This window comes from Oncorhynchus mykiss, chromosome 16 (assembly GCF_013265735.2).
Source record: "Oncorhynchus mykiss isolate Arlee chromosome 16, USDA_OmykA_1.1, whole genome shotgun sequence".
Taxonomy (NCBI): Eukaryota; Metazoa; Chordata; class Actinopteri; order Salmoniformes; family Salmonidae; genus Oncorhynchus; species Oncorhynchus mykiss.
In genome coordinates, this window is record NC_048580.1 from 40152463 (window position 1) to 40179344 (window position 26882).

Consider the following 26882-nt stretch of genomic DNA (forward strand, 5'->3'; position numbering starts at 1 on the left):
AAATGCTTGCAATCAAAAACACAAGGATAGAGAGAGAGAGGGGGGGGGGAGGGGGGGGAGAGAAAGAGATAGAGGGAGAGAGAGCGAGAGATCTTACAGGTGTTGCCTACACAGGGATGGAGTGGGAGATTTTTTGACGCGGTTTGTTGGAGATGGAACAAAATCAGTTCCTCAAAGTAACTCGGTTTTTATAAACAAAAGGATGCTCCGTGTTCAACACTCAACAGTAACTTGGACAAGCTACCGAGGTCGACAAAAAAAAACATTTCTAGCAACTTCGGGTTGGTTATTTCCCTCATTTATTGAGATCTATGTTGGACTTCATAAGTAACCGCACTGTACTGATCTCAGTCGAAACGGAGAATTACCGTAGAAGTGGTGGTGAGGAGTGATTTTTTAAATTCCTTCTCTTCACTTCCCGGGCTTCTCCTGCTTAAAAGTGCGCGCGCCCTCGGCTATTTATTTGACGCGCGAAGTTGTTCGCGGAGTCTCATCGCACCTGGGAGGATTCGTACCTGGATACACTCCATTCAAAGACGCCCGGTGGAGATATCTTCTTGACTCCAGTGTCATTACAGTAGGAAGACAGAGAGTGAGTAACAATAAGGCGCAGTGCATGCTTTTAGATTTGATGTGTCCGTTCCCCAGATTTGTCATGGAGAGAGTGAGACATGTTCTGAACAGTGATACAAACGAATATAAATACTGTAGGCTACCTATAAACTACTAATAATTCGATTAAGTATATAACAAATAAAATTACTTGATCATTGGAAGTGAATTAAATTCCTTTAAAAAAAGGCTGTTAATATGTAGGGATCGCTTGGGATGAACATAAAACTACATTTTGTCAGATTTTGTAAAATTTTGACCTTGTAAGACCTCATAAACGATTTCAATAATTGGCTTATTTGTGCATGTATCTGAAAAGAGGACCAGAAATTTAACACTGTCCTCCATGTAGAAAATACCAGTTGTTTTAAATGAGAGTGGTCAGTGTCAAACCTCAAGGAGCGTTTGATTTGTAGCTTGGATAATTATATTAATTGGATGGGATAATATAAAATAATAGAAATATAGAAATATAAACACTATATGAATGTATTTTGTTTCCTTCATCTTTCCACAGACTTTGTGCGTCCCAGAATAGAGGAATATACCTTGGATCACAAAATAAAGATTTTATTGGTTTCTCTCCCCGGCAACCTCCAATTAGACCAGGACACCCTATAATACCACTACCATCCTTTAAACACAGAGGACTAAAATTATTCTGACAGGAAGGGAACTCTGAACCCATCGACGTAATTTTTTCCTTCTCTTCCCATCTTTTCCCTCACAGCCATGACACATTTAGTGCAGACACCTCTATTAGGTGAGATGCAGTCCTTCGTAGGGGGACATTAAGTAAAGCAGATGTGCTCTATTTAATTAACAAGAGACTGTGAATGACTCTTTATTAAACAAACAAAAAAACGTGCCAACTACAGTACATAATTAGCTGAATTTGGCACCTGATGTCGAATCAGTGATAAGTTCTGGATAAGTTCTGATGTCACAAGTTTAACTATTGTACCCTCTCTTGGGCTGGGTTTGGTTGATGTTTGATGCACAGAAAAGAGAAGGAATTTATTCAAAGCAGAGACTAGAAGAACTCTGGAAGACAAGAACTGGGGAAAAAAACGGGTGAAAGAGGCTTAATGAAATAAATTATGTTTTCTATAAGCTGTCCAACACAATCCAAGCCAGATCTTTGTCCAGATCAACTACAACACAGTGTTGTCTGAACACTGATTTTAAACTAGTTCAATCCAGCTCCTTCGCCACCCCTTTCCCTTCGTCGTCCCCCTGTCCCCTGTTGTTCCTCTCTTCCCTTCGTCATTGATCTCTCCGTCCGCCATCTTCCTTTTTCTCGCCCACATTCTACTCAGGGTGTCTCAACGGACCCTCTCTATTGGCTGCCTGTGGTCCTAGTCTGAGAGCACCATATTCATACAGCAGCCAAACCTCTCCATGCACTCCTTCTAGTCTTTCATTCACCCATCCCCCCTTACACTCTTTCATATTCTGTCTCTCTATAGTCCACCCTGGCACCCGGCAGCATTCCGTCTAAAGGGAAGGAGGACTTTCTGACCCTGGCTGCCTCTCGGCTCAGCCGCTGGAAGTGTGTCATCGGAGCCGCCGTGGGCGTGACCATGGTCCTACTCCTCCTGATCGCCATCCCTCTATTGGTCCACACCGCCAAAGGTGGAGGAGCTAACCCAGGAAGTGGCGGAGGGGGGACCCATTATGAGATGCTGGGGAGCTGCAGAATGGTCTGTGATCCATATAGTACTGCCCAACCAGGCCAGGAGCTGACAGCCGTGTCCCCCCAACCGGACTACCCTGGGCGGAAGAAAACGGGGTACCGCGGGGTCCCTGGGATCTCTGGTCCTCCGGGCGACCCAGGGCCCCCTGGGGAACCAGGCAAGCCAGGCCCACAGGGGCCTCCCGGCCCTGGACCTAATGGTTACGTCCCCTCCTTCTACAGCCCTAAGATTGCCTTCTATGCAGGGCTAAGGAAACAGCATGAGGGCATCATGGTGTTGAAGTTTGATGATGTGGTGACCAATGTAGGGAACTACTATGAGCCTAGTACTGGGAAGTTCACCTGTCCTCTACCAGGTATTTACTACTTCACCTACCATGTTCTGATGAGGGGTGGAGACGGGACCAGCATGTGGGCCGACCTGAAGAAGAACGGACAGGTAGGAGAGATGGAGAGTGTGCGTGTGCGTGTGTTTGTCCGAGCAACACATCTCCACTGACCATTACCTCAGAGTCACTAATTGACTCACTTTCACCTTTGCTATACTAGATGGGTCACTTTCAATTCACATCACATTCCCATGTACCTACGGGCCGCAGCAACACGGCAGCAAAATATAGCTAAGAAAATATTTTCCCTCATTAAAGAGAAGTCGTGCTTTAAAAACCCCATTTACACTTTCAAATCACAGTTACTAATATTTGTATTCCCATAAGCCGTAGCCAAATGACAAGTGGCAGTATGCTGCCGTCGGTCTTCGCCAAAGGAAAGTAAAATTAGTCGATATAATACACCAGGATTGTGTCCCAAATGGCACCCTATCCTCTATATAGTGCACTATATAGGGCCCATAGGAATAGGGTGCCATTTGGTATTATACTCCAGGACTTAAATATCTCCTAAATGTAAGCGCTAAGGAGCACTGGAGAAATGTCTGTCCTTCAGGGTGTGTACCAAATGGCGCCCTATTCCCTACATAGTGCATTACTTTTGACCAGAGCCCTTTGGGCCTTGCCCCGATCAAAAGTAGTGCACTATAAAGGGAATAGGGTGCCATTTGGGACACAGGCTGTCACAACTCGGACGAGTCAGCTTCCACGTCAGATAGATAAATAAATAATGAAAGTGAAACTGACAGGCCACTCATCCACTCATCCCTCGTTCCCTGTTCTCTCGTTCCCCTGGTACTAATTAAAGATAGAGGGCCTGATGGTGGGAAGAGGAACAAAAAATTGGAGAGGAAAATAAGAGGTGTGGGATAAATCACAGGGATTTAATTTGAGGACTTTAACACTGCTATGTTTTCATCTGAATAAATCAGACAGTCACCACGTTCTTTATTTTAGCAGTGTGCCATTCAGTCCTTTAAATGTGTCCAAAGCCTGAGTGAATGTATTTGGCTACCAGTTAGCGATATCAGATATATTGTCATTCTAGTCATCTCATCACCCTGTTAAATCATTCATAACTCCTAGATTAGATCCCCTGAAACACCACCCCCACCCCCCACTTCTGCCTCCGCTCTACCCCCGTATGCCCCTCTACCACCCTCTACACCCTCCTCTCTCTACCCCCTATCCTGCACTCATACCCGCCTCTCCCTCCTCTCGTCATTGTCCATTGATTGTCCATAAATTATAGTTTCACTCAATTCAATTATTTAACGTCATAGAGACCCACGTCCATCTCACAACCATCAGGAGGCCCCATTTATTTTAACAGTTTATATAGAGATCAGATCTCATATTAGAAATCGGTTTAAAGGGACAGTTTACCACTTTTTACCCTCTTATTCATTGTCTCCAGCACAATATCAGTGTTCATGAAATATAAGAAGATGATTTTTTGAGTTACCTCTACTGCAGCCTAGTCAATTCCCCAAAAAGTTTTTCGGGATATGTATTTAGCTTACTTAATCTCGGAAACCCAGAACTAAAATCTTGCCTAGTTGCGTCTGATGCTCAAGTCCTGTGGGGAGATGTGTTATAAAAGTTACCAGAAAGAACCCTTCTCTCTCTCCGCAAGTTGCGGGCAAGTCTATGGGCCAAATGTCCCCTCCTCTTCTGAGATTGGAAAGATGCAAGTACCTGCGAAATCATGATTTGTCCAAATGGTCAGTGACGAAAAACCAGCGCACTAAGACAATGTTCCCTGTTAGTCGTTGCGTCCCAGTCTGTTGACAAATGCAATGATACCAGTTGTGGTACGTGCATCTGTCCACGCGAGAGATTAGATGTATGTAGATAGAAGTGTGGTGTAAATGAATCACTACTGTTTTGCTGCATGGTCTGATTCTTGTAAGAGTTCAAATTCGAGTTGATGATCATTGATTAGTAATGCCTGACCTGTGTCTATATATTCCTCTCTGTCACGTAAACTGATTGAGATGGTGGCTGCCTGACCAAGAATAAAGTCATGTCCTGTTGAATTCCGTATGCTGTCTCTTGTCCAAGTCGTATCGTTCATTTACCTGATGTTAACTCTTCGTACCCTCCAAACGGTGCATTACATTCTGAACACCTGAGGCAGAAGAGCTCTATGCCTGAGGCTATATCCCTATCAGTGATGGTACAGTATCTACAAAATGGCCGCTGTGTCCAACATGCTGTATTCCTCCTGACTTCAGAGTCAAAGGACCTCTTCTTCCGTTGCCGCAGGTGCAGCAGTATTGCAACTTTGTGAGAAAGTTGTGTGTCCCCCAAATGGCAGCCTATTATCTCTATAATGCACTTTTGACTGTAGCCTATAGTCCTCAAGTAGTGTCCTATAGGGCTCAAGTAGTGTCCTATAGGGAATGAGGTGACATGTGGGACACGCCCCACAGTGTCTGTCTATAGCTGTGGCGTTAAAGGGTTATAAACACAAAATATCAAAGTCGTGGAAATGACTTCTTCATAGCCACAAGGGCATTGAGTTTGTCTGACTGATAATTAAATGAATCAAGTAAAAATATAAACTTGGAAGAAAATGCCATCAAGCTTCTCTCATTGGTGGTGCTACATTAAAACTACTTCTTAGTCACCATTTACATAGTTACATTCTGTTTCCAGACATCGATCAATGCCTCAGTTATTTTCCGTGCTCTGGTCAGCGTCCGTATGGTAGTTGTTTCTAAATGAGACGCAGGTCACGGAGTCCACACAGGACATGAAGCATGTCTATAGCCAGCCAGCCAGCTAGAGGTGCAGCTAAGCCCTGTGTGTCTGTCCAGTGTCCACTCTAAGGCAGATTGATTAAGTAAGTGTGTGTGTGTGTGTGTGTGTGTGTGTGTGTGTGTGTGTGTGTGTGTGTGTGTGTGTGTGTGTGTGGTGCTATGGCCGTAACCTTATTAGATCTTAGACATGTTATAGAAAGCGACTGTATGTGGCTGTTAGTAGTGGTTCTATACAGTACGTATGTGGTGGTTAAAGTTTAAAAACCCATCAGATTAATTAATTGATTCATCCACTCCTCTGGAGTGGTAATATCTTGTGTTACCATAACATAACCATTTTGACCAAGGTAATGATATAGACAAAAGTAATATAGGCTACATATATTTGCTCTTAGCAATGTGTTTTCTCGTAGATGATTTAAATAACAACGATTGATTGTCTTCTGTAAAGGTCAGCTTGTCATTCTGCTAGACGTCCGTAGTGACAAGCCAATATTACATTAGCATCTCATGTTGCTGATGACAGTGATGCTGTGTTGCTGTGACTTCCCATTGACACCCAGCATATGTCATCCTCCTCATTATTTTGGGCAAACTGTGAAGGGGTGCTTTTTTCCCTCAGGCATATAGTCGGAGGGAGGCTCAAGTTAAAAACGCTGGCATGTGGCCACTTTTGATTTCCCCAATTATTCAAAGAAGGAGCAGTATAAGTATAAGTATAAGTCTATTATTTTGTAAGATGTTTTAACATCATTTCTTATGCATGTATTAAGCATAATATTTGGGTGCAGGGGCTTTTATGGTAGAAATATTGCTCCAATATGTGAAAGGATTATTTACGTAGGTCTGCTATTTTTGCTGGTAATGGTGAAATGACAGAGAGACAAACAGTCGTGAGGGAGGCATGGTAGGATTATGAAGGAGATTCATGTGGAGGTGGGGGTTGTGTGGGAGCAAGAAAGAGAGAGTCAGAGCAGAGAGAGAGAGGGACAGAGAGAGAGAGAGAGAGAGAGAGCAACAGGGGGATGGAGATGGCCAGGAGAGGGGGAGTGAGATCCTCCATGTGAGGCCGCCACACTGAGCTGATCTTGGGGCTGCGAGGAGAAAGGGGGCCCCTGGGGCCAGCCTAGAGCCTGGGGCTGTCTCTCTTTCTGTGTCTGGCTGGGCCTGGCCCTTTCAACACAGAGTCTCTGGTAAACGGTCCTGGAAAGGAGGGAGCGAGGCAGCTGCACTGTCATTTCATATACAACCTGGGATGTGTGAACGTGTGTGTTGAAAGAGTCAGACAAGGGTAGATGAAAGGAGAAACACAAAACAGAAGGACCAGAGGGATGAGAGGAGGGGGGTGGTGGTGAAGGAGGGCTGGGTGTGGCTAGGGTAACAAACTGATCAAGCACAGCTATTCTGTGAGACCAGCAGGGAGATGTGAGGGTATACAAAGCCTTGTTTTTATCTGTAGTGCCTTGGTCCAGTGGTAATAAAACTGACAGGATTCATTGGCTGTGATATACTGACCTATTAGAGCGAAGCCAATAGAAAAGTAGCTCTTTAGAGAGGGGACTCTCTCTCTCTCTCTCTGCTGCACATGGCAAGACAAGACAGGCAGGCAGAGAGCGAGAGCGGGGTGAGGAGAAAGCAGTAGAAATAGAAGATTTATTGAAAAGGTTTTAGCTGCCCCAAGAGGACTCTTGGTTGGGTTTTACAGGGAAACGAGCTACTTTAGCATTGCATTGTTTTCTAGAGTTTTGTTGGCATTTTACATGAATGAGGGTGAGTGCTAACAACATCTAATGGGCTACCTTCTTATAAATACAGTTGACTATGTCAGTGGCATTACTGTGATATGCAAAAGATCTCAATTACAATATATTATACTTTGGGCTAAATTGTACATTTTGATACCATATGTCAAGGTTTCTCTTCTTCTCACAGTCCTATACAATAACAGTCTAGACTACAAGGTCTGAATATGTAATTCAAATGAAAACAAAGTTTATTGGCTGCGTGCACAGATTTGCAGATAAATGTGCATTTGGAAAGTATTCAGACCCTTTCCCTTTTTCCACATTTTGTTATGTTACAGCCTTATTCTAAAACGGATGAAATGAATTGTTTTCCTCATCAACCTACACATTACCCCATAATTACGAAGCGAAAACAAGTTGAGACATTTTTCCAAATGTACAAAAAATTCAAAACAGAAATACCTCATTTGCATAAGTTTTCAGACCGTTTGCTATAGGACTCGAAATTGAGCTCAGGTGCATCCTGTTTCCATTGATCCTCCTTGAGATGTTTATTTAAAAAAACATTTTTAGGAGGTAGGTCAGCTTTAATATTGCAGATAGATTGTAGCTTCCATCAATGTAATTGTCTGCATCATTTCCAATCCCCCACACATATTTTTGTAAATATATACAGTTTAATTCAAAAGTTTGGACACACCTAATCATTCAAGGGTTTTCCTTTCTTTACACGATTCTCTAGATTGTAGAATAATAGTGAAGGCATCAAAACTATGAAATAACACATCATGTAGTAACCAAAAAAGTGTTAAACAAGATTAGATTCTTCAAAGTAGCCACCCTTTGCCTTGATGACAGCTTTGCACACTACTGGCATTCTCTCAACCAGCTTCATGAGGGAGTCACCTGGAATACTTTTCCAACAGTCTTGAAGGAGTTCCCACATATGCTAAGCACTTGTTGGATGCTTTTCCTTTACTCTGCGGTCAAAGTCATCCCAAACCACCTCAATTGGGTTGAGGTCGGTTGATTGTGGAGGCCAGGTCATCTGATGCAGCACTCCATCACTCTCCTTCTTGGTGAAATAGCCCTTGCCTAGCCTGCAGGTGTGTTGGGTCATTGTCCTGTTGAAAAACCAATGATAGTCCCACTAGACGCAAACCAGATGGGATGGTGTATCGCTGCTGAATGCTGTGGTAGCCATGCTGGTTAAGTGAATTCTAAATAAATCACTGACAGTGTCATCAGCAAAGCACCTCCACACCATCACACCTCCTCCTCCATGCTTCACGGTGGGAACCACACATCCGTTCACCTACTCTGCGTCTCACAAAGACACAGTGGTTGGAACAAAAAATCTGAAATTTGGATTCATCAGACCAAAGGACAGATTTCCACCGGTCAAATATCCATTGCTCGTGTTTCTTGGCCCCAAGTCTCCTCTGAACAGTTGATGTTGAGATGTGTCTGTTACTTGAACTCTGTGAAGCATTTATTTGGGCTGCAATCTGAGGTGCAGTTAACTTTAATGAACTTATCTTCTGCAGCAGAGGCAACTCTGGGTCTTCCTTTCCTGTAGCGGTCCTCATGAGAGCCAGTTTCATCATAGCTGTTTATGATTTTTGTGACTGCATTTGATGAAACCTTCAAAGTTCTTGAAATTTTCCGGGTTGCCTGACCTTCATGTCTTAAAATAATGATGGATTGTCATTTCTCTTTGCTTATTTGAGCTGTTCTTGTCATAATATGGACGCATTAAAAAGGAAAGAAATTATACCAAATTAACTTTCAACAAAGCACACCTGTTAATTTAAATGCATTCCAGGTGACTACCTCACGAAGCTGGTTGAGAGAATGCCAAGTGTGTGCAAAGCTGTCATCAAGGCAAAGGGTGGCTACTTTAAATAATCTAAAATAGAAAATATATTTTGATTTGTTTAACACTTTTTTTTGGTTACGACATGATTCCATATGTGTTATTTCATAGTTTTTATGTCTTCACTATTATTCTACAATGTAGAAATTATTAAAAATAAAGAAAACCCCTTGAATGAGTAGGTGTGTCCAAACTTTTGACTGGAACTGTACATACAGTGAATTCTGAAAATATTCAGACCCCTTGACATTTTCCACATTTTGCTACGTTACAGCCTTATTCTAAAATTGATAAATTGCTTTTTTCCCTCAACAATCCACACAACAAACCCCATAACGACAAAGCAAAAACACGTGTTCCTAATTGTTTGCAAATGTATAAAAAAAATGTAATAATGAAATATCACATTTACATAAGTATTCAGATCCTTTACTCATTACTTTGTTGAAGCACCTTTGGCAGCGATTACAGCCTCGAGTCATCGAGGTTATGATGCTACAAGCTTGGCACACCAGTATTTGGGGATTTTCTCCCATTCTTCTCGGCAGAATCTCTCAAGCTCTGTAAGGTTGGATGGGGAGCGTCGCTACACAGCTATTTTCAGGTCTCTCCAGAGATGTTCGATAATGTTCAAGTACTGGCTCTTGCTGGGCCACTCAAGGACATTCAGAGACTTGTTCCGAAGCCACTCCTACGTTGTCTGGCTCTGTGCTTAGGGTCGTTGTCCTGTTGGAAAGTGAACCTTCGCCCCCAGTCTGAGATCCTGAGCGCTCTGGAGCAGGTTTTCATCAAGGATCTCTCTGTACTTTGCTCCGTTCATTTTTCCCTCGATACTTACTAGTCTCCCAGTCCTTGCTGCTGAAAAACATCCACACAGCATGATGTTGCCACCACCGTGCTTAACCGTATGGGTACGGGTCAGGTTTCCTCCAGACGTGACGCTTGGAATTCAGGCCAAAGAGTTCATTCTTGGTTTCATCAGACCAGAGACTCTTTTCCCAAAATCCAAGCGAGTTTTCACGTGCCTTTTACCTAGTTTCTCCGTCTGGCCACTCTACCATAAAGGCCTGATTGGTGGAGTGCTGCAGAGATGGTTTCCTTCTGGAAGGTTCTCCCATCTCCACAGTGAAGCTCTGTCAGAGTGACCATTAGGTTCTTGGTCACCTCCCTGACTGGGCGGCCAGCTCTATGAAGAGTCTTAGTGGTTCCAAACTTCTTCCATTCAAGAATGATGCAGGGCACTGTGTTCTTGGGGACCTTCAATGCTGTCAAAATGTTTTGGTACCCTTCCCCAGATCTGTGCCTCGACACAATCCTGTCTCGGAGCTCTACGGACAATTACTTTGACCTCATAGCTTGGTTTTTGCTCTGGCATGCATTGTCAACTGTGTGACCTTATGTAGACAGGTGTGTGCTTTTCCAAATCACGCGCAATCAATTTAATTTGTGGACAACAGAAAGTAAAAAGCCGCCCCCTGCTGCTCATGCTCCCAGATGATATTTATTTAGGACAAAGTTTCGACCCTTAGGTCTTCATCAGGCATCAAAAACAGGAGGTAAAGAAAATGTAGAACATAGTTTCCCAATATTAACATTCAATGAATCAAAATATATGATCATACACAGGGAATGTGATCAATATTTACAGTAATACACATAGGATATTAAATAGGATAAAAAAACAAACACAATTTAGACATTGAAACTATAGTCAAACTCCTCGTTATGGCCAAGAGGAGACAGTGTGTTCAGCCTGTGGATCCAGAAAGAATCCCTTTGATGAAGTTTTCTCTCAATGTCCCCTCCCCTGCGTAACATCTTGACTATTTCTATTCCAAAGTATCTCAGAGAACTAATTGGGTGTCCAGCTTGTACAAAATGAACAGCAACCGGATGTTTTGTCTCACCTGTCCGTATGTTGCTGCGGTGCTCACTGATCTGTGTCTTAAGGCTTCTATGGGTTTTCCCTATGTAAGACAGACCACAAGGACATTTCAACATGTAAATAACATTGGTGGTAATCAGGCCCTTGATCTTAAATCGTTCTCCTGTGTGGGGGTGGGTAAGCTGCATTGAGAACACTGGCCACATTTGTAATTACCTTCCGGAACCTTCTCTGGTGGGTAATCAGATTCAACCACAATATCTCTCACGTTTGGAGGTCTTTTAAAAACCATACGTTGGGGATATTTAAAAATGTGTTTCGTATCAATAATGTACCAGTGCTTCCTGATAATGTCCTCCAATGCCTTACCCAATGGTGAGAATTGGGTAATGCATGATGGTACATGCTCTGCTTTTTCTTTGACTTTTGGTTGAAGGCTTTCAAAACGATCATTGGCATGTTTTACCCAATTGTCTTTGTACCCCCTTTGCTTAAACCTTTGTGTGAAGTCCGTGGTCTGTTTCTAATAAGCAGCATCAGAGCTGCATATTCTTCTGATATGACTGAATTGACTTATTGGGAGACTTTTAATAAGTGGACGTGGATGAAAGATGTCACCTCTAAGGACGGTATTTCCTAGTGGTTAGAGCGTTGGGCCAGTAACCGAAAGGTTGCTGGATGGAATCACCGAGCAGACAAGGTAAAAATCGGTCGTTCTGCACCTGAGCAATGCAGTTAACCCACTGTTCCCCGGGCGCCCGAAGACGTGGATGTCGATTAAGGCAGCCCCCCCCCGCACCTCTCTGATTCAGAGGGGTTGGGTTAAATGCGGAAGACACATTTCAGTTGAAGACATTCAGTTGTACAACTGACTAGGTATCCCCCTTTCCCCTATAGAGATCTGTATAGAGGGTGGTTTTGTCCTTAATAACCATCACATCAAGAAGACTGATTTGTGATAGGTCATAGTTAATGGTGACGTGAAGGTGTTCATTCATAGAGTGTAGATAAGCATGGAATTCCAAAAGTTCTTCCTGGGTGACAGTATAGATCACGAAAATGTCATCCAAACATCTCCAAATTAGGATAATATTGAAGAGAAATGGGTTGAGGTCTGGATTCAACATCACCTGTTTTTCAAACATTCCTAGATATAGGTTAGCATAATGAGGAGCCATAGTGCTCCCTGTCACTGTCCCTTTGGTTTGGAGGAAAAAGTCTCCTCTGAAGATAAAATAGTTGGAGGTTAGTACTAGTTCAGCCAAGTCCACAATGCAATTGGTGCTGGGTAGAGCATTAGGGGTAGAACTTGAGGGCCTCTTGACCGCCCTGATGGGGGATGTTAGTACATAGACTGGTAACATCAAAAGTACACAGAATATGATTTTCAGGTATATGGTCCACTGAGTAAAAAAAATAAAGTATAAAATCAATAGAGTCTCTAGTATACTTGGGGAGGGAGATTGTCCAGGGTTTCACAAAATGGTCTACAAAGGTAGAGATATTCTCTGTCAGAGATACATTACTACTCACAATGGGCCTGCCTGGTATAGGTGGTGTCATGCGCTTGTGAATTTTGGGTAGAGCGTATATGACAGATGTGATTGGGCAGTCAACTTTCATAAACTCATATTCTGTCTTTGTAATTTCCCCTTCATTCCACATGTTTGACAATTTATAATGGATCAGAGACTTGAATTGATTAATAGGGTCCTTTGGGAGTCTTTTGTAAAATTCATCATCACTAAGTTGTCTCAGAATTTCCTTTTCATAGTCTACTGCATTTACCATCACTATTGCACCTCCTTTGTCTGCAGGTTTTCTAATGATTTTTCAGTTCCATAAGAGTTCCATAATATATTATTTCTCTGCTTTGGACATATTGTGGAATACCTTGTATTATTTACTCTTAGTCGGGAGATGATGTACATCTTTCTCAACTAGGCGGCAATATGTTTCAAGAGAGGGATTTCTTTCGGGTGGTAAAAATGTGATTTTCCTCTTACAATATGTATTTTCCCTCATGTCCTAAGGGCGAGAGTCAGGTTCATTGTCATTCAGGTTATCAATGGGAAAAAACTTTAGCACTGTTTCCTGTCTGGCTGCTAATATATTCAATAGATTAACATTGGCAGGTGCATAGGGAGCAACCCCATTACCAAAAAAACTCAGTCAATCTCAAACTCATAGCTAAGGCTCTGAATACTTATGTAAATGAAGAATTTCAAGTGTGCAAAAATGTCATTATGGGTTATTTTGTGTTTTTATTTGATTTAATCCATTTTAGAATAAGACTGTAATGTAACAACATGTGGAAAAAGTCAAGGGGTCTGAATACTTTCCAAATGCACTGTATATACAGATTATATATATATAATGATGTGTATAGACAGTATGGACTGTGTATAAATAGAAAAGGTGTGTACAGCAGTAGTTATATAGGATGAGCCATGACTAGAATACAGTATATACATTGAGTATACAAAACATTAAGAACATTTTCCTCATATTGAGTTGCACCCCCTTTTGCCCTCAGAACAGCCTTAAAGCTTACAGACCCTTCTTTAACCTGTCTCCTCCCCTTCCTCTACACTGATTAAAGTAAATTTCACAAGTGATATCAATAAGGGATCATAGCTTTCACCTGGATTCACCTCATCAGTCTATGTCATGGAAAGAACAGGTGTTGCTAATGTTTTGTGTACTTAGCTTAAATTTAAAGTGGGTAAAACAATATGTAAACATTATTAAACTGACCCGTGGTTCAAAGATTCTATTTACATAGGGCAGCAGTGTCTACGGTTCAGGGCAGGGTACTGGGCTGGGTAGAGGCCGGCTAGTGGTGACTGTTTAACAGTCTGATGGCCTGGAGATAGAAGCTGTTTATCAGTCTCTCGCTCTCAGCTTTGATGCACCTTTACTGTCTCTGCCTTTTAGATGGTAGCCGGGTGAACAGGCCTTTACTGTCTCCGCCTTTTAGATGGTAGCCGGGTGAACAGGCCTTTACTGTGTACATACCTGATTACTAATTACTCTGGCGTGAAGGATCAAAAGATCTCTATTTTGAGAGATGTATATGACATAATCATGAACTCTTTTATTGGTTGCCTTGAACTCTCAAATACAGGTTACATCACTTCTTCAAAGAGTCAGGCACCGTACATAGGCAGAGCCAGAGCCTCCTTCGTTATAGTACTCTGAAGGCTAATTATGTTATATTTCAGCAGCTCTACCATATCCATGTTTGTGCCCCAAATGGCATCCTATTCCCCATTTAGTGCACTTCTTTTGACCAGAGTCCACTAGGGCTCTGGTCAAACGTAATGCACTATGTAGGGAATAAGATGCCATTTGGGAAGCAATCCATGTCACTTGGTGTTAATACAGGTGCTGGTCATTACAGAATGGGCCAGGGGCCTGACATTTTAACACGGCCGTATGAAATCACTTGACCTTTCAGGTGATCTATTAAAAGATTACGGGATTAAAGATGAATAAGAGCCAGGGATAGCTTCAATCAGAGGGAATGAAGACAGTATGTCCATATTGCACATTGTATTGAGGTCCCTACCACTTTTCCCATTATTTCCAAATAATGTACAGATTGTCCGCGTGGGACTACAAATGAATAGATTAACGATAGCACCACCACAAAGTTAATGCGAGGTTAGGGGAGATGTTGTGTTTAAGAAGTATAGCAGGACATATTACTATTGCAAACGTGGTAGAACGTTAAATACCAAATGTCTATTACTTTTGATGGCAAGGGCAGGGGAAAAACTGCTGTCACTATGTCACCGCCATAACCTCTAGCTCCAACCACATAAAATTGTCATGTATTGTCATGTTGTGTGTTTCTGTCCTTTCCCTTCACCCTGTCTCCCTCTGCTGGTCGTTGTTAGGTTACCTTTTCTCCCCCTCTTTCCCCCAGCTGTGCCTTGTCTCCTCCTAACTACCCATTCACCCCGTTTCCCACCTGTTCCCTTTTTCCCTCTGATTAGGTCCCTATATCTCTCTCTCTGTTTTTGTTCCTGTCCTTGTCGGATTCTTGTTTGTTGTGTTTCATGCCTGAGCCAGACTATCGTCATGTTTGCTGTAACCTTGTCCTGTCCTGTCGGAATCTGCCGGTCTATCTGAGCCTACCACAGTTTGGTTATTAAAGAAGCTCTGTTTAAGTTAGTTCGCTTTTGGGTCCTCATTCACTCACCGTAACAGAAGAATCCGACCAAGAATGGACCCAGCGACTTCGGATCCTCTCCACTCAGCCGTCGAGATCCAGGGAGCGATGCTAGGCAGACACGAGCAGGAATTGTCTGCTGCTCGACATGCCGTTGAGACCCTGGCCACCCAAGTCTCCAACCTCACAGAACAGGTTCACCATCTCCGCCTCGATCCACCGGCCACTTCCAGGGCTTTCGAATCTCCGGAGCCCAGAATCAATAACCCGCCGTGTTACTCTGGGGAGCCCACTGAATGCCGCTCGTTCCTCACCCAGTGTGATATTGTGTTTTCTCTCCAGCCCAACACTTACGCCAGGAGCACTGCTCGTGTCGCCTACGTCATATCTCTCCTTACTGGACGGGCTCGTGAGTGGGGCACGGCAATCTGGGAGGCAAGGGCTGAGTGTACTAACCAGTATCAGGACTTTAAGGAGGAGATGATACGGGTTTTTGATCGATCTGTTTTTGGGGAGGAGGCTTCCAGGGCCCTGTCTTCCCTATGTCAAGGCAATCGATCCATAACAGACTACTCTATTGAGTTTCGCACTCTTGCTGCCTCCAGTGGCTGGAACGAGCCGGCTTTGCTCGCTCGTCTTCTGGAGGGTCTCCGCGCAGAGGTAAAGGATGAGATTCTCTCCCGGGAGGTTCCTTCCAGCGTGGATTCCTTGATTGAACTCGCTATTCGCATTGAGCGACGGGTTGATCTTCGTCACCGAGCTCGTGGAAAGGAGCTCGCGTTCTCCGTTGCCCCCCTCTCCGCATCACTACCATCTTCCTCTGCCGGCTCGGGAGCTGAGCCTATGCAGCTGGGAGGTATCCGCATCTCGACTAAGGAGAGGGAACGGAGAATCACCAACCGCCTCTGTCTCTATTGCGGTTCTGCTGGTCATTTTGTCACTTCATGTCCAGTAAAAGCCAGAGCTCATCAGTAAGCGGAGGGCTACTGGTGAGCGCTACTACTCCTGTCTCTCCTTCAAGATCCTGCACTACCTTGTCGGTCCATCTACGCTGGACCGGTTCGTCAGCTTCCTGCAGTGCCTTAATAGACTCTGGGGCGGAGGGCTGTTTTATGGACGAGACCTGGGCTCGGGAACATGACATTCCTCTCAGACAGTTAAGGGAGTCCACGGCCTTGTTCGCCCTGGATGGTAGTTCTCTCCCCAGGATTCAGCGTGAGACGCTACCTTTAACCCTCACTGTTTCTGGTAATCATAGCGAAACCATTTCTTTTTTGATTTTTCGTTCACCTTTTACACCTGTTGTTTTGGGCCATCCCTGGCTAGTTTGTCATAATCCTTCCATTAATTGGTCTAGTAATTCTATCCTCTCCTGGAACGTCTCTTGTCATGTGAAATGTTTAATGTCTGCTATCCCTCCTGTTTCCTCTGTCTCTTCTTCACAGGAGGAGCCTGGTGATTTGACAGGGGTGCCGGAGGAATATCACGATCTGCGCACGGTGTTCAGTCGGTCCAGGGCCACCTCTCTTCCTCCACACCGGTCGTATGATTGTAGTATTGATCTCCTTCCGGGAACCACTCCCCCCCGGGGTAGACTATACTCTCTGTCGGCTCCCGAACGTAAGGCTCTCGAGGATTATTTGTCTGTAGCTCTTGACGCCGGTACCATAGTTCCCTCCTCCTCTCCCGCCGGAGCGGGGTTTTTTTTTGTCAAGAAGAAGGACGGGTCTCTGCGCCCCTGCATAGATTATCGAGGGCTGAATGACATAACAGTTAAGAATCGTTATCCGCTTCCTCTTATGTCTTCAGCCTTCGAGATCCTGCAGGGAGCCAGGTTTTTCACTAAGTTGGACCTTCGTAACGCTTACCATCTCGTGCGCATCAGGGAGGGGGACGAGTGGAAGACGGCGTTTAACACTCCGTTAGGGCACTTTGAATACCGGGTTCTTCCTTTCGGCCTCGCTAACGCTCCAGCTGTCTTTCAGGCATTAGTCAATGATGTCCTGAGAGACATGCTGAACATCTTTGTTTTCGTTTACCTTGACGATATCCTGATTTTTTCACCGTCACTCCAGATTCATCTTCAGCACGTTCGACGTGTCCTCCAGCGCCTTTTAGAGAATTGTCTTTTTGTGAAGGCTGAGAAGTGCACTTTTCATGCCTCCTCCGTCACATTTCTCGGTTCTGTTATTTCCGCTGAAGGCATTAAGATGGATCCCGCTAAGGTCCAAGCTGTCATTGATTGGCCCGCCCCTAAGTCACGCGTCGAGCTGCAGCGCTTTCTCGGCTTCGCGAACTTCTATCGTCGTTTCATCCGTAATTTCGGTCAGGTGGCAGCTCCTCTCACAGCCCTTACTTCTGTCAAGACGTGCTTTAAGTGGTCCGTTTCCGCCCAGGGAGCTTTTGATCTCCTCAAGAATCGTTTTACATCCGCTCCTATCCTTGTTACACCTGACGTCTCTAGACAGTTCGTTGTCGAGGTTGACGCGTCAGAGGTGGGCGTGGGAGCCATTCTTTCTCAGCGCTCCCTCTCTGACGACAAGGTCCACCCATGCGCGTATTTTTCTCATCGCCTGTCGCCGTCGGAACGTAACTATGATGTGGGAAACCGCGAACTGCTCGCCATCCGGTTAGCCCTAGGCGAATGGCGACAGTGGTTGGAGGGGGCGACCGTTCCTTTTGTCGTTTGGACTGACCATAGGAACCTTGAGTACATCCGTTCTGCCAAACGACTTAATGCGCGTCAGGCGCGTTGGGCGCTGTTTTTCGCTCGTTTCGAGTTCGTGATTTCTTATCGTCCGGGCTCTAAGAACACCAAGCCTGATGCTTTATCTCGTCTCTTCAGTTCTTCAGTAGCCTCCACTGACCCCGAGGGGATTCTCCCTGAGGGGCGTGTTGTCGGGTTGACTGTCTGGGGAATTGAGAGGCAGGTAAAGCAAGCGCTCACTCACACTCCGTCGCCGCGCGCTTGTCCTAGGAACCTTCTTTTCGTTCCCGTTCCTACTCGTCTGGCCGTTCTTCAGTGGGCTCACTCTGCCAAGTTAGCCGGCAACCCTGGCGTTCGGGGTACGCTTGCTTCCATTCGCCAGCGTTTTTGGTGGCCCACCTGGGAGCATGACACGCGTCGTTTCGTGGCTGCTTGTTCGGTCTGCGCGCAGACTAAGTCCGGTAACTCTCCTCCTGCCGGCCGTCTCAGGCCGCTTCCCATTCCCTCTCGACCGTGGTCTCACATCGCCTTAGATTTTGTCACCGGACTGCCTTCGTCAGCGGGGAAGACTGTTATTCTTACGGTTGTCGATAGGTTCTCTAAGGCGGCTCATTTCATTCCCCTTGCTAAGCTTCCTTCTGCTAAAGAGACGGCACAAATCATCATCGAGAATGTTTTCAGAATTCATGGCCTTCCGTCAGACGTCGTTTCGGACAGAGGTCCGCAATTCACGTCTCAATTTTGGAGGGAGTTTTGCCGTTTGATTGGGGCTTCCGTCAGTCTCTCTTCCGGCTTTCACCCCCAGTCTAACGGTCAAGCAGAACGGGCCAATCAGACTATTGGTCGCATCTTACGCAGTCTTTCTTTTCGCAACCCTGCGTCTTGGTCAGAACAGCTCCCCTGCTCCCCAGCTCCCCTCCCCTGGCAGAATACGCCCACAACTCGCTTCCTTCGTCTGCGACCGGGCTATCTCCTTTTCAGAGTAGCCTCGGGTACCAGCCTCCGCTGTTCTCATCTCAGTTCGCCGAGTCCAGCGTCCCCTCCGCTCAGGCTTTTGTCCAACGTTGCGAGCGCACCTGGAAGAGGGTCAGGTCTGCACTTTGCCGTTATAGGACGCAGACTGTGAGGGCTGCTAATAAGCGTAGAACTAAGAGTCCTAGATATTGTCGCGGTCAGAGAGTTTGGCTCTCCACTCAGAACCTTCCCCTTAAGACGGCTTCTCGCAAGTTGACCCCGCGGTTCATTGGTCCGTTCCGTATTTCTCGGGTCATTAATCCTGTCGCAGTTCGACTTCTTCTTCCGCGATATCTTCGTCGCGTCCACCCGGTCTTCCATGTCTCCTGTGTTAAGCCCGTTCTTCGCGCCCCCGCTCGTCTTCCCCCCCCCCCCCCCCATCCTTGTCGAGGGCGCACCCATCTACAGGGTCCGCAGGATTTTGGACATGCGTCCTCGGGGCCGTGGTCACCAGTACCTCGTTGATTGGGAGGGGTACGGTCCTGAGGAGAGGAGTTGGGTTCCCTCTCGGGACGTGCTGGACCGTGCGCTGATCGAGGATTTCCTCCGTTGCCGCCAGGTTTCCTCCTCGAGTGCGCCAGGAGGCGCTCGGTGAGTGGGGGGGTACTGTCATGTATTGTCATGTTGTGTGTTTCTGTCCTTTCCCTTCACCCTGTCTCCCTCTGCTGGTCGTTGTTAGGTTACCTTTTCTCCCCCTCTTTCCCCCAGCTGTGCCTTGTCTCCTCCTAACTACCCATTCACCCCGTTTCCCACCTGTTCCCTTTTTCCCTCTGATTAGGTCCCTATATCTCTCTCTGTTTTTGTTCCTGTCCTTGTCGGATTCTTGTTTGTTGTGTTTCATGCCTGAGCCAGACTATCGTCATGTTTGCTGTAACCTTGTCCTGTCCTGTCGGAATCTGCCGGTCTATCTGAGCCTACCACAGTTTGGTTATTAAAGAAGCTCTGTTTAAGTTAGTTCGCTTTTGGGTCCTCATTCACTCACCGTAACAATAATGTCCCCTAACAGCAATGAAGGAAAACTACCACGAACACAGGCACATACAGGTGGAGTTAACATGGGAAATATCCCCTGGAGGAATCACGTCAGCGTGATTCATTAATTAGTGTACTGATTTCACGTAACTCGTAACAGGCATCGACATTGTCTAGAGGGGACAGAATGGGTTTAGACCAGGGCTCTCCAACACTGTCCCTGGGCAGCTACCCTCCTGTAGGTTTTCGCTCCAACCCCAGTTGTAACTAACCTGATTCAGATTATCGACCAGCTAATTATTAGAATCAGGTGCGCTAGACTAAGGTTGGATCAAAAACCTACAGGATGGTAGCTCTCCAGGAACAGGGTTGGAGAGCCCTGGTATAAACCCATTCTCTTTCTCTCTCTCTAATGCTTTGTTCACTTGTCTGGCTATCATGACATGTTGCATGTCTTGTCTATACATCTGTCTTGTGGTGTGATCTCAGTCTGGCCCTCACACTACCCATCTCCCTATTGCCTCGTCCCTCAGCCCACACACGTCTATACTCCTCCCCTCTCATTCCCTGATTTCTTTCTCTCTCTCTCTCTCTCTCTCTCTCTCTGTCAACCAACGTGTCTTCTTTTGCCATCCTTTTACTGTCATGTTTTTTCTAAGTGGTGCGTCTCTGTCATGTTCTTTTTCTTTCGTCCTCCATTCCCCTGGCTCACTGTAGGACTATCCTTCCTTTATTCTATCCCTCTGACTGCCCACTGAGCATAGATGGTGCAACAACAACAGAAAGCATACAAACAAGCCGGCATGATCTGCCGGTAGCCTAGCGGTTAAGAGTGTTCGGCCAGTAACTGAAAGGTTGCTGGTTTGAATCCCCAAGCTGACTAGGTGAAAAATATGTCCATCGTGTCCTTGAGCAAGGCACGTAACTCTAATTGCTCCTGTAAGTTGCTCAGGATGAGAGCATCTGGTAAATTTCTGTTGAGTAGGACTTATACAGAACCAGTGTTCTCTTGTAAGTGTCTGCCCTGAGATTGGAAGGTTTGGGCTTCAAACCCCGGTTGAGTCATAATAAAGACTCTAAAAATGGGACCCGATGCCTCTCTTTTTGGCACTCAGCATTAAGGAGATGGATTGGGGGTAAGGACCTAGGGGCCATTCTGGCTCAGACAAGGCTTACTTACTAATGATTAGCCAGGTATGTACACTCTTAGAAAAAAGGGTTGCAAAAGGGTTCTTCAGCTGTCCCCATAGAGAACCATTTTGTGTTCCATGTAGAACCTTCTGTAGAAAGTGTTCTACATGGAACCCTAAAGGGTTCTACCTGCAACCAAAAAGGGTTCTTCAAAGGGTTCTCCTATGGGGACAGCCGAAGACCCCTTTAAGGTTCTAGATAGCACCTTTTTTCCTAAGCTTAGCATATAGATATCATAATGCCGCTTGTTGTGGAGAAGGACATAAGGGCTCATATGTGCTTATAAAGCATTATTATACCTTTCAGCCTTAAGTCAAGTGTTACCAATGACACAGTACAGTAGGTGGGATTGAGAGTCATGTTAGTTGAGCTGCAGATCATATTCTGAGCCTGTCGCGTGGTGCGGTGTCTTGGAGATGTGCGTCGGTTGTCTGGAGAGCTGACAGAGATTGAGTGGCCTGTGCTCAGAGCCGTGGCTGCCTGGACATGGAGCCTGATAGAGCCAAGGACAGTTAGGCTACTGATGCCAGACAGACATATGACTACAGAGTTGAGATATAAATCTTATATACTCACTCCTCTCTTTTTTAAAAAGACTGTGAATATAAGATAATATGTACTTTATTGTCCATTAACCCCCCCCCCCCCCTCGCACACACTATTTTTGGTCATCAAAGAGCTGCTGTAGCTGTGTATGGGGTGCTCAGGCATGTGTAGTGAAGCAGAAGGTTGACTGGCTAGTGTAGAATAGATGAGGAAGAGGTTAACATGGGACAACGGGTTGTCTATGGGTTTGGAAGTCATCCAGTCAGGCAGTCAGATCCAGAAACAGCAACAGTATCTTCCACCATCAGCTATTGACCTGGGTACGGTTTCTCAATAACGATGGAACTTAGGCTTACGAGTGTTTTGACGATGCATCTTTCCTACAATGGCTGAAGATGTAACATACGTTTCCCAAAACACCATGCAGAGGGAACGTTCGCAAGTCCTTGAGGAATGTGTCGATACTGATAGGAACGAAAGAAATGCAAACGTTTTGCATAAGCTCTGTGCTCACGTGGGAGTGGTTACTGACTTGATAAACTTTACATGAAAAACCATTTTCTCATTTAGAAGACTAAAATCACATTTATATTTTCTCAAAAGTATTCTGATACTTAATCATTCATTTTATACAACATTCAGATGTAAACCTCATAATTGAGAAGTGTAGACAAACAGATACAGTTACAGTATTTGGTTCTACCGTCTTTCATGATGTTACAACATCAAAACAAATTCAACATGAGGGTTCTTTTGGTCTCCACTGACCATTTCCACATTCTCAAAAATTGAGATGTTGCTTGATTCTGAAATTTAGGAGAGGTAGGAGTTTTGGCGGGAGAAGGTACTTTGTTCTACTAAGGTCTCTCCCTCCATACTGCTTGGCAAGGGAAGGTATTTACGAGCATCATAAAACTGGCCAACAGGAGGGGGGGGGGGGGGGGGGGGGTCTTAGGACTGACAAGTCATTACACTATGGAAAACTCCCGATGGTGCATGAAACCAGAAGTATTTGAATTTGAAGGGCGCCATATTTCTGAATGGGGCTGAATGGCACCAAAAGATTGCTAAGGATCATGGTGAAAGTGGCCGTAAGTAGCAAAGGATCATGGTCAATGTAGTCATTTTCTTCCTGCCTGAGAGAGTACATTTATGAGCACACCACACCCCCTTAGGTGCACTTGCAAAGAGCGTGCCTGTCGGCTCATGATTGGTCTGTGTCTGTGTCAGCGCGTGGTCCTGTGTGACGACAATGTAGTAGTCAGAATGGAAAGGGGGATACCTAGTCAGTTGTACAACTGAATGCCTTCTACTCAAATGTGTCTTCTGCATTTAACCCATTTAACCCAACCCCTCTGAATCAGAGAGGTGTGGGGGGGGGGCTGCCTTAATCGACATTCACGTCTTTGGCGCCCGGGGAACAGTGGGTTAACTGCCTTGCTCAGGTGCAGAACGACAGATTTTGATCTTGTCAACTCAGGGATTCGATCCAGCAACCTTTCGGTTACTGGCCCAACGCTCTGGATGACTATTTAATTAAATATCTCAATTTGTAGCAAACTTTAAAATCATTTACTGTGCGGATTGACCTTGAACATAATAAACACATTTTAGAACCCAAAACGGCCTTCCAAAATGTTTTAGTTTGGCTGTTCTGGCGAGGTTGCTACACAGTAGGCGAGAGCTCGTGACTTCACGCTCCAGACCAGACACTGGGGGCCTGATTCTAATCCTTACCCTATAATAATGTACTGAATAAAGATTTGGCACATCATTGTGCACATGTTAGGCCATACATCATGACATATAATTAGCCTACGGACAGTAACCTACAAGTAGCAAAATAGAACACATTTGATTGAACATTAAATGTATTTCAATATGATTGAAATAGGCCTATAGCCCACTGTATTTATATTTGAATGCAGTCATCTCGGTTTTAATTTGAAGCATTTTTTTTATAAGTCCCTGGTTTGTATCAACTGAAAGACATTGGCAGCTTTGTATTTGTAGTCAACTTTGTTCTGAAGTTGATCAGTGGTGACAGAGATGTGATTCTATGTTTAGCGGAGATCTTCTGTGTATAAAGTGAAGTGGAAAGGGCAGAAAAAGCATCACAACGACGCCCTTAGCTGTTCTACGAGTGGCCTGAGGAAGGCGTTAGATTACGAGTGTTTTCACATGCCACGTTATTGACAATGGTGATGGGAAACAGCTAGGCGATGTTACGATGCACCTACTACCAAGGTTCTAACAATTTACTTAGCCTTAAGATGCTTTCGGGTGAACCGAGCTTTATGATGCTAGCTTAGTGCTAGTAGCAGAGCTCAATATGCATGGTATTGACTGGCTGTCAGCGTCTCAAATGGCAACCTATTCCCTTTATAGTGCACGGCGTTTGATCAAGGCAAGTATGACTGTGGTCAAAATGTGTGCAGGGAATAGGGTGCCATTTGGAGCTCATCTGCTGTGTCAGGCCCAGCCTGAGCGTCAGACAGATTCTCATTTGCATGCTGTTAAGGAGCTCAGTCTGTATTGACCCGCAGGCAGTGGATCATTACTTGTTTGTTAAAACATTTAATTGGGTTTACTCATGTGGACACGTAGGCACACATGCATGAATTAAGTTACTGTTACAATTGCCTATTTTAAAGCTAGAACCTCGATGGTTTTAACTGTATTTTGAGCCATGCCATTTGCTCTGTCTGTTCTGTCCTTCCCCTAACTGTCCCTCTGTCTTCCCCTCTGTGTGTGCACGCGTGTGTGTGACAGGTGAAGGCCAGCGCCATAGCCCAGGATGCGGACCAGAACTACGACTACGCATCCAACAGTGTGATCCTGCATCTGGACGTGGGGGACGAAGTGTGTGTACAGCTGGACGGGGGGAAGGTCCATGGAGGAAACACCAACAAATACAGCACCTTCTCTGGGTTCCTCATTTACCCCGACTGACCCTGATCAACCGTCCCTCCCCCCCCCCACACACACTGAAAGGATGAAAGGACATAGACTGAGTGTGTGGTCTTTGAAATTAAGGAGTGTTTCATGGGTGTGTTGAGTGTTATTAAGCCAATCATAACCAAGTATGTTTATTGACCCCTTGTGTGTGAACATATGAATATTACAACATGTACAGAATAGGTACACAAGGTTGCATTGAAAGATATACAGCATATGCCATATGTACCGTCTACTAACATAGTGAGTTGGACATACAGTTTAACCAAGATAAGCAGTCCTACCCATGCATTCAGCATCTTGAGTGGGACCAAGGTCGGGAGTGTTTTGAATCAATACCAGGTTAGCACACTGAGCTAGAGCCAAGGAATTAGCTCCGGGAGCCATCACAGTTTTCCAATGTTCTCAACTTCGCTACATTTAACCCCCCTCTAATCCAGTGGGCAGTTCAGTTTAAGACCACTCGGATAGTTGCCAATCACATCCCCTAGCTAGCTGTTTAAAAAAAATAATAGCCCTTGCTGTTTCAAAATAAAAGTCCCCTGCCGTTTCAAAATAAAAGATCAAAGTACAGTGTGATCCCTGTTGTTCATAATCTAGGACGGAACTGCTTTACTGTTATAGTATTATTTTTAATTATCAATTGTTTCGTGATTTAAGTTATAAAAATACCAAACAAGGAAGGACACAAGAACTGATAACAAAATAAAATGAAGACAGCATTCATAGCAAACCCATCTGTTTAAGCACAGATGGTTGACCTTCTATAACCATCACACCATGAGGCTAGGGGAGGACGGAAGGAGAGGAGTAGAATACAAACACACGCACAACATACACACACATACAGTACACACTGAAATGGCAACAAACACAAAAGACTGGACTGAGTGGGTGAGCATGTGGTTTTACAATGACGTGTTTTATCGGTGTGTGATGAGAGAGTTGTGTGTTGAAGCAATCATCATGACCAAGTGAATTTCTTAACCCATCCTGTCTGTTTACATTTCAGAGTGTGCACAAGTAAAGATATCAGAAAATGTACAGGGCCCGACTTCCCAAAATCATCTTAAGTATAAATTCATTGTTAAAATCTTAGTGTGAGCATCGTAAAAATCTTCAAGCTGTTTTCCAAAACCGTCGTTATTAACGTTACACGTGAAAACGCTTGTGATCTATGGCATGCCTCAGACCGCCCATAGAAAGCCAAGTGCGGCGTTAGATGCTTTTTGGCCTCCAGGTAACTTTATACACAGACGATCTCCGCTAAACATAGAATCACATGGTTTAGCCGCAGATAACGTAAAAACACTACACATAAAGTTGCAATTGTCTTTGCAATTGATACAGACAAGCGAGGTATAAAAAATATGATTCAAATTAAAACCAGATGACTCCGTTAAAATATTGATACAGTAGGCTTATAGGCCTATGTCAATTGAGTTATATTTTGCTACTGGTAGGGTACTGTCTGTAATTTGTCTCAATATAGTTAATGATGTGTAGCCTAACGTGCTCAATGATGTGCCCAAATCTTGATTTAGTGCATTATTATAGGGTAAGCATTAGAATAAGACGCCTCGATATTTGCAGCCGTAGTTGATCATATCTGTCTAGGAGCTGATCCGTCGTCAGAATTGTGGAATAATTCAAACGTTAAGGTAAGACTTAAATGGAGAAAGCTGATCCGAAACCAGCGTTGAATTTCTTTCGATCCTATCAGTATCGACACATGCCTCAACTACAGACAGCGAACGTTTTCTCTGCGTGGGGTTTTTAGGTATGTTACATCTCTAAAACACTCGTAAACCCAAATCCCATCGCTATCGGGAAAATTGGGCGCAGTATAGGTGCACTAACACTTGGTACATTGAATTATACAGCATATTCCATGTCTCTCTTCTACTTACATTGTGAACTGTACATATAGTATAACCAAGATCATTAGTTCTACCCATTACACATTCGGAGTGAGAGGAACTGGTTATTAAAACCGGATTGTGAGTGTGTGATGAAAGATCGTGTTATCCCACTGAGCTAAAGCCCGAGGCGTTAGCTTTGGGAGCTAACATGAGTTTTTAGTATTATGTAAAACCATCTGATGTGTATAAACACTACTCTACTCTCTGTACCATTGGGATGAAAGGCTGACAAGCTGTTGCTTCCAAGTTGTACACGGAATTGCTATTAAAATATCTATAACGACAACACTGCTGTTCACTTCACTATTCTTACATGTCTGGTTTGGATACCCGGGGATGACATTCACCAGCAACTGTACATGGACTGGGGACTGTGTTGGAGCCAACTATGTTAACAGGATAAATAAACAGCACATATATGCACAAA

At 44.7% G+C, this 26882-nt stretch overlaps 1 protein-coding gene across 1 annotated transcript; it reads left to right on the plus strand.

The window, feature by feature from the left end:
• Positions 1 to 111: 111 nt before the first annotated feature.
• On the plus strand, positions 112 to 26882 carry LOC110491954 (complement C1q-like protein 4). Its single transcript, XM_021565847.2, has 3 exons — positions 112 to 592; positions 2082 to 2747; positions 24348 to 26882. The coding sequence occupies exons 2-3, from the start codon at positions 2196 to 2198 to the stop codon at positions 24525 to 24527; spliced, it is 732 nt and encodes a 243-aa protein (XP_021421522.1). The 5' UTR covers positions 112 to 592; positions 2082 to 2195; the 3' UTR covers positions 24528 to 26882.

Excerpts from the sequence above, each read along its gene's own strand:
- LOC110491954 (XM_021565847.2), top strand. The coding sequence starts at position 2,196 with ATGGTCCTACTCCTCCTGATCGCCATCCCTCTATTGGTCCACACCGCC. Across the intron at positions 2,748-24,347 it reads ACCTGAAGAAGAACGGACAG|GTGAAGGCCAGCGCCATAGC; the intron begins GTAGGAGAGATG and ends TGTGTGTGACAG.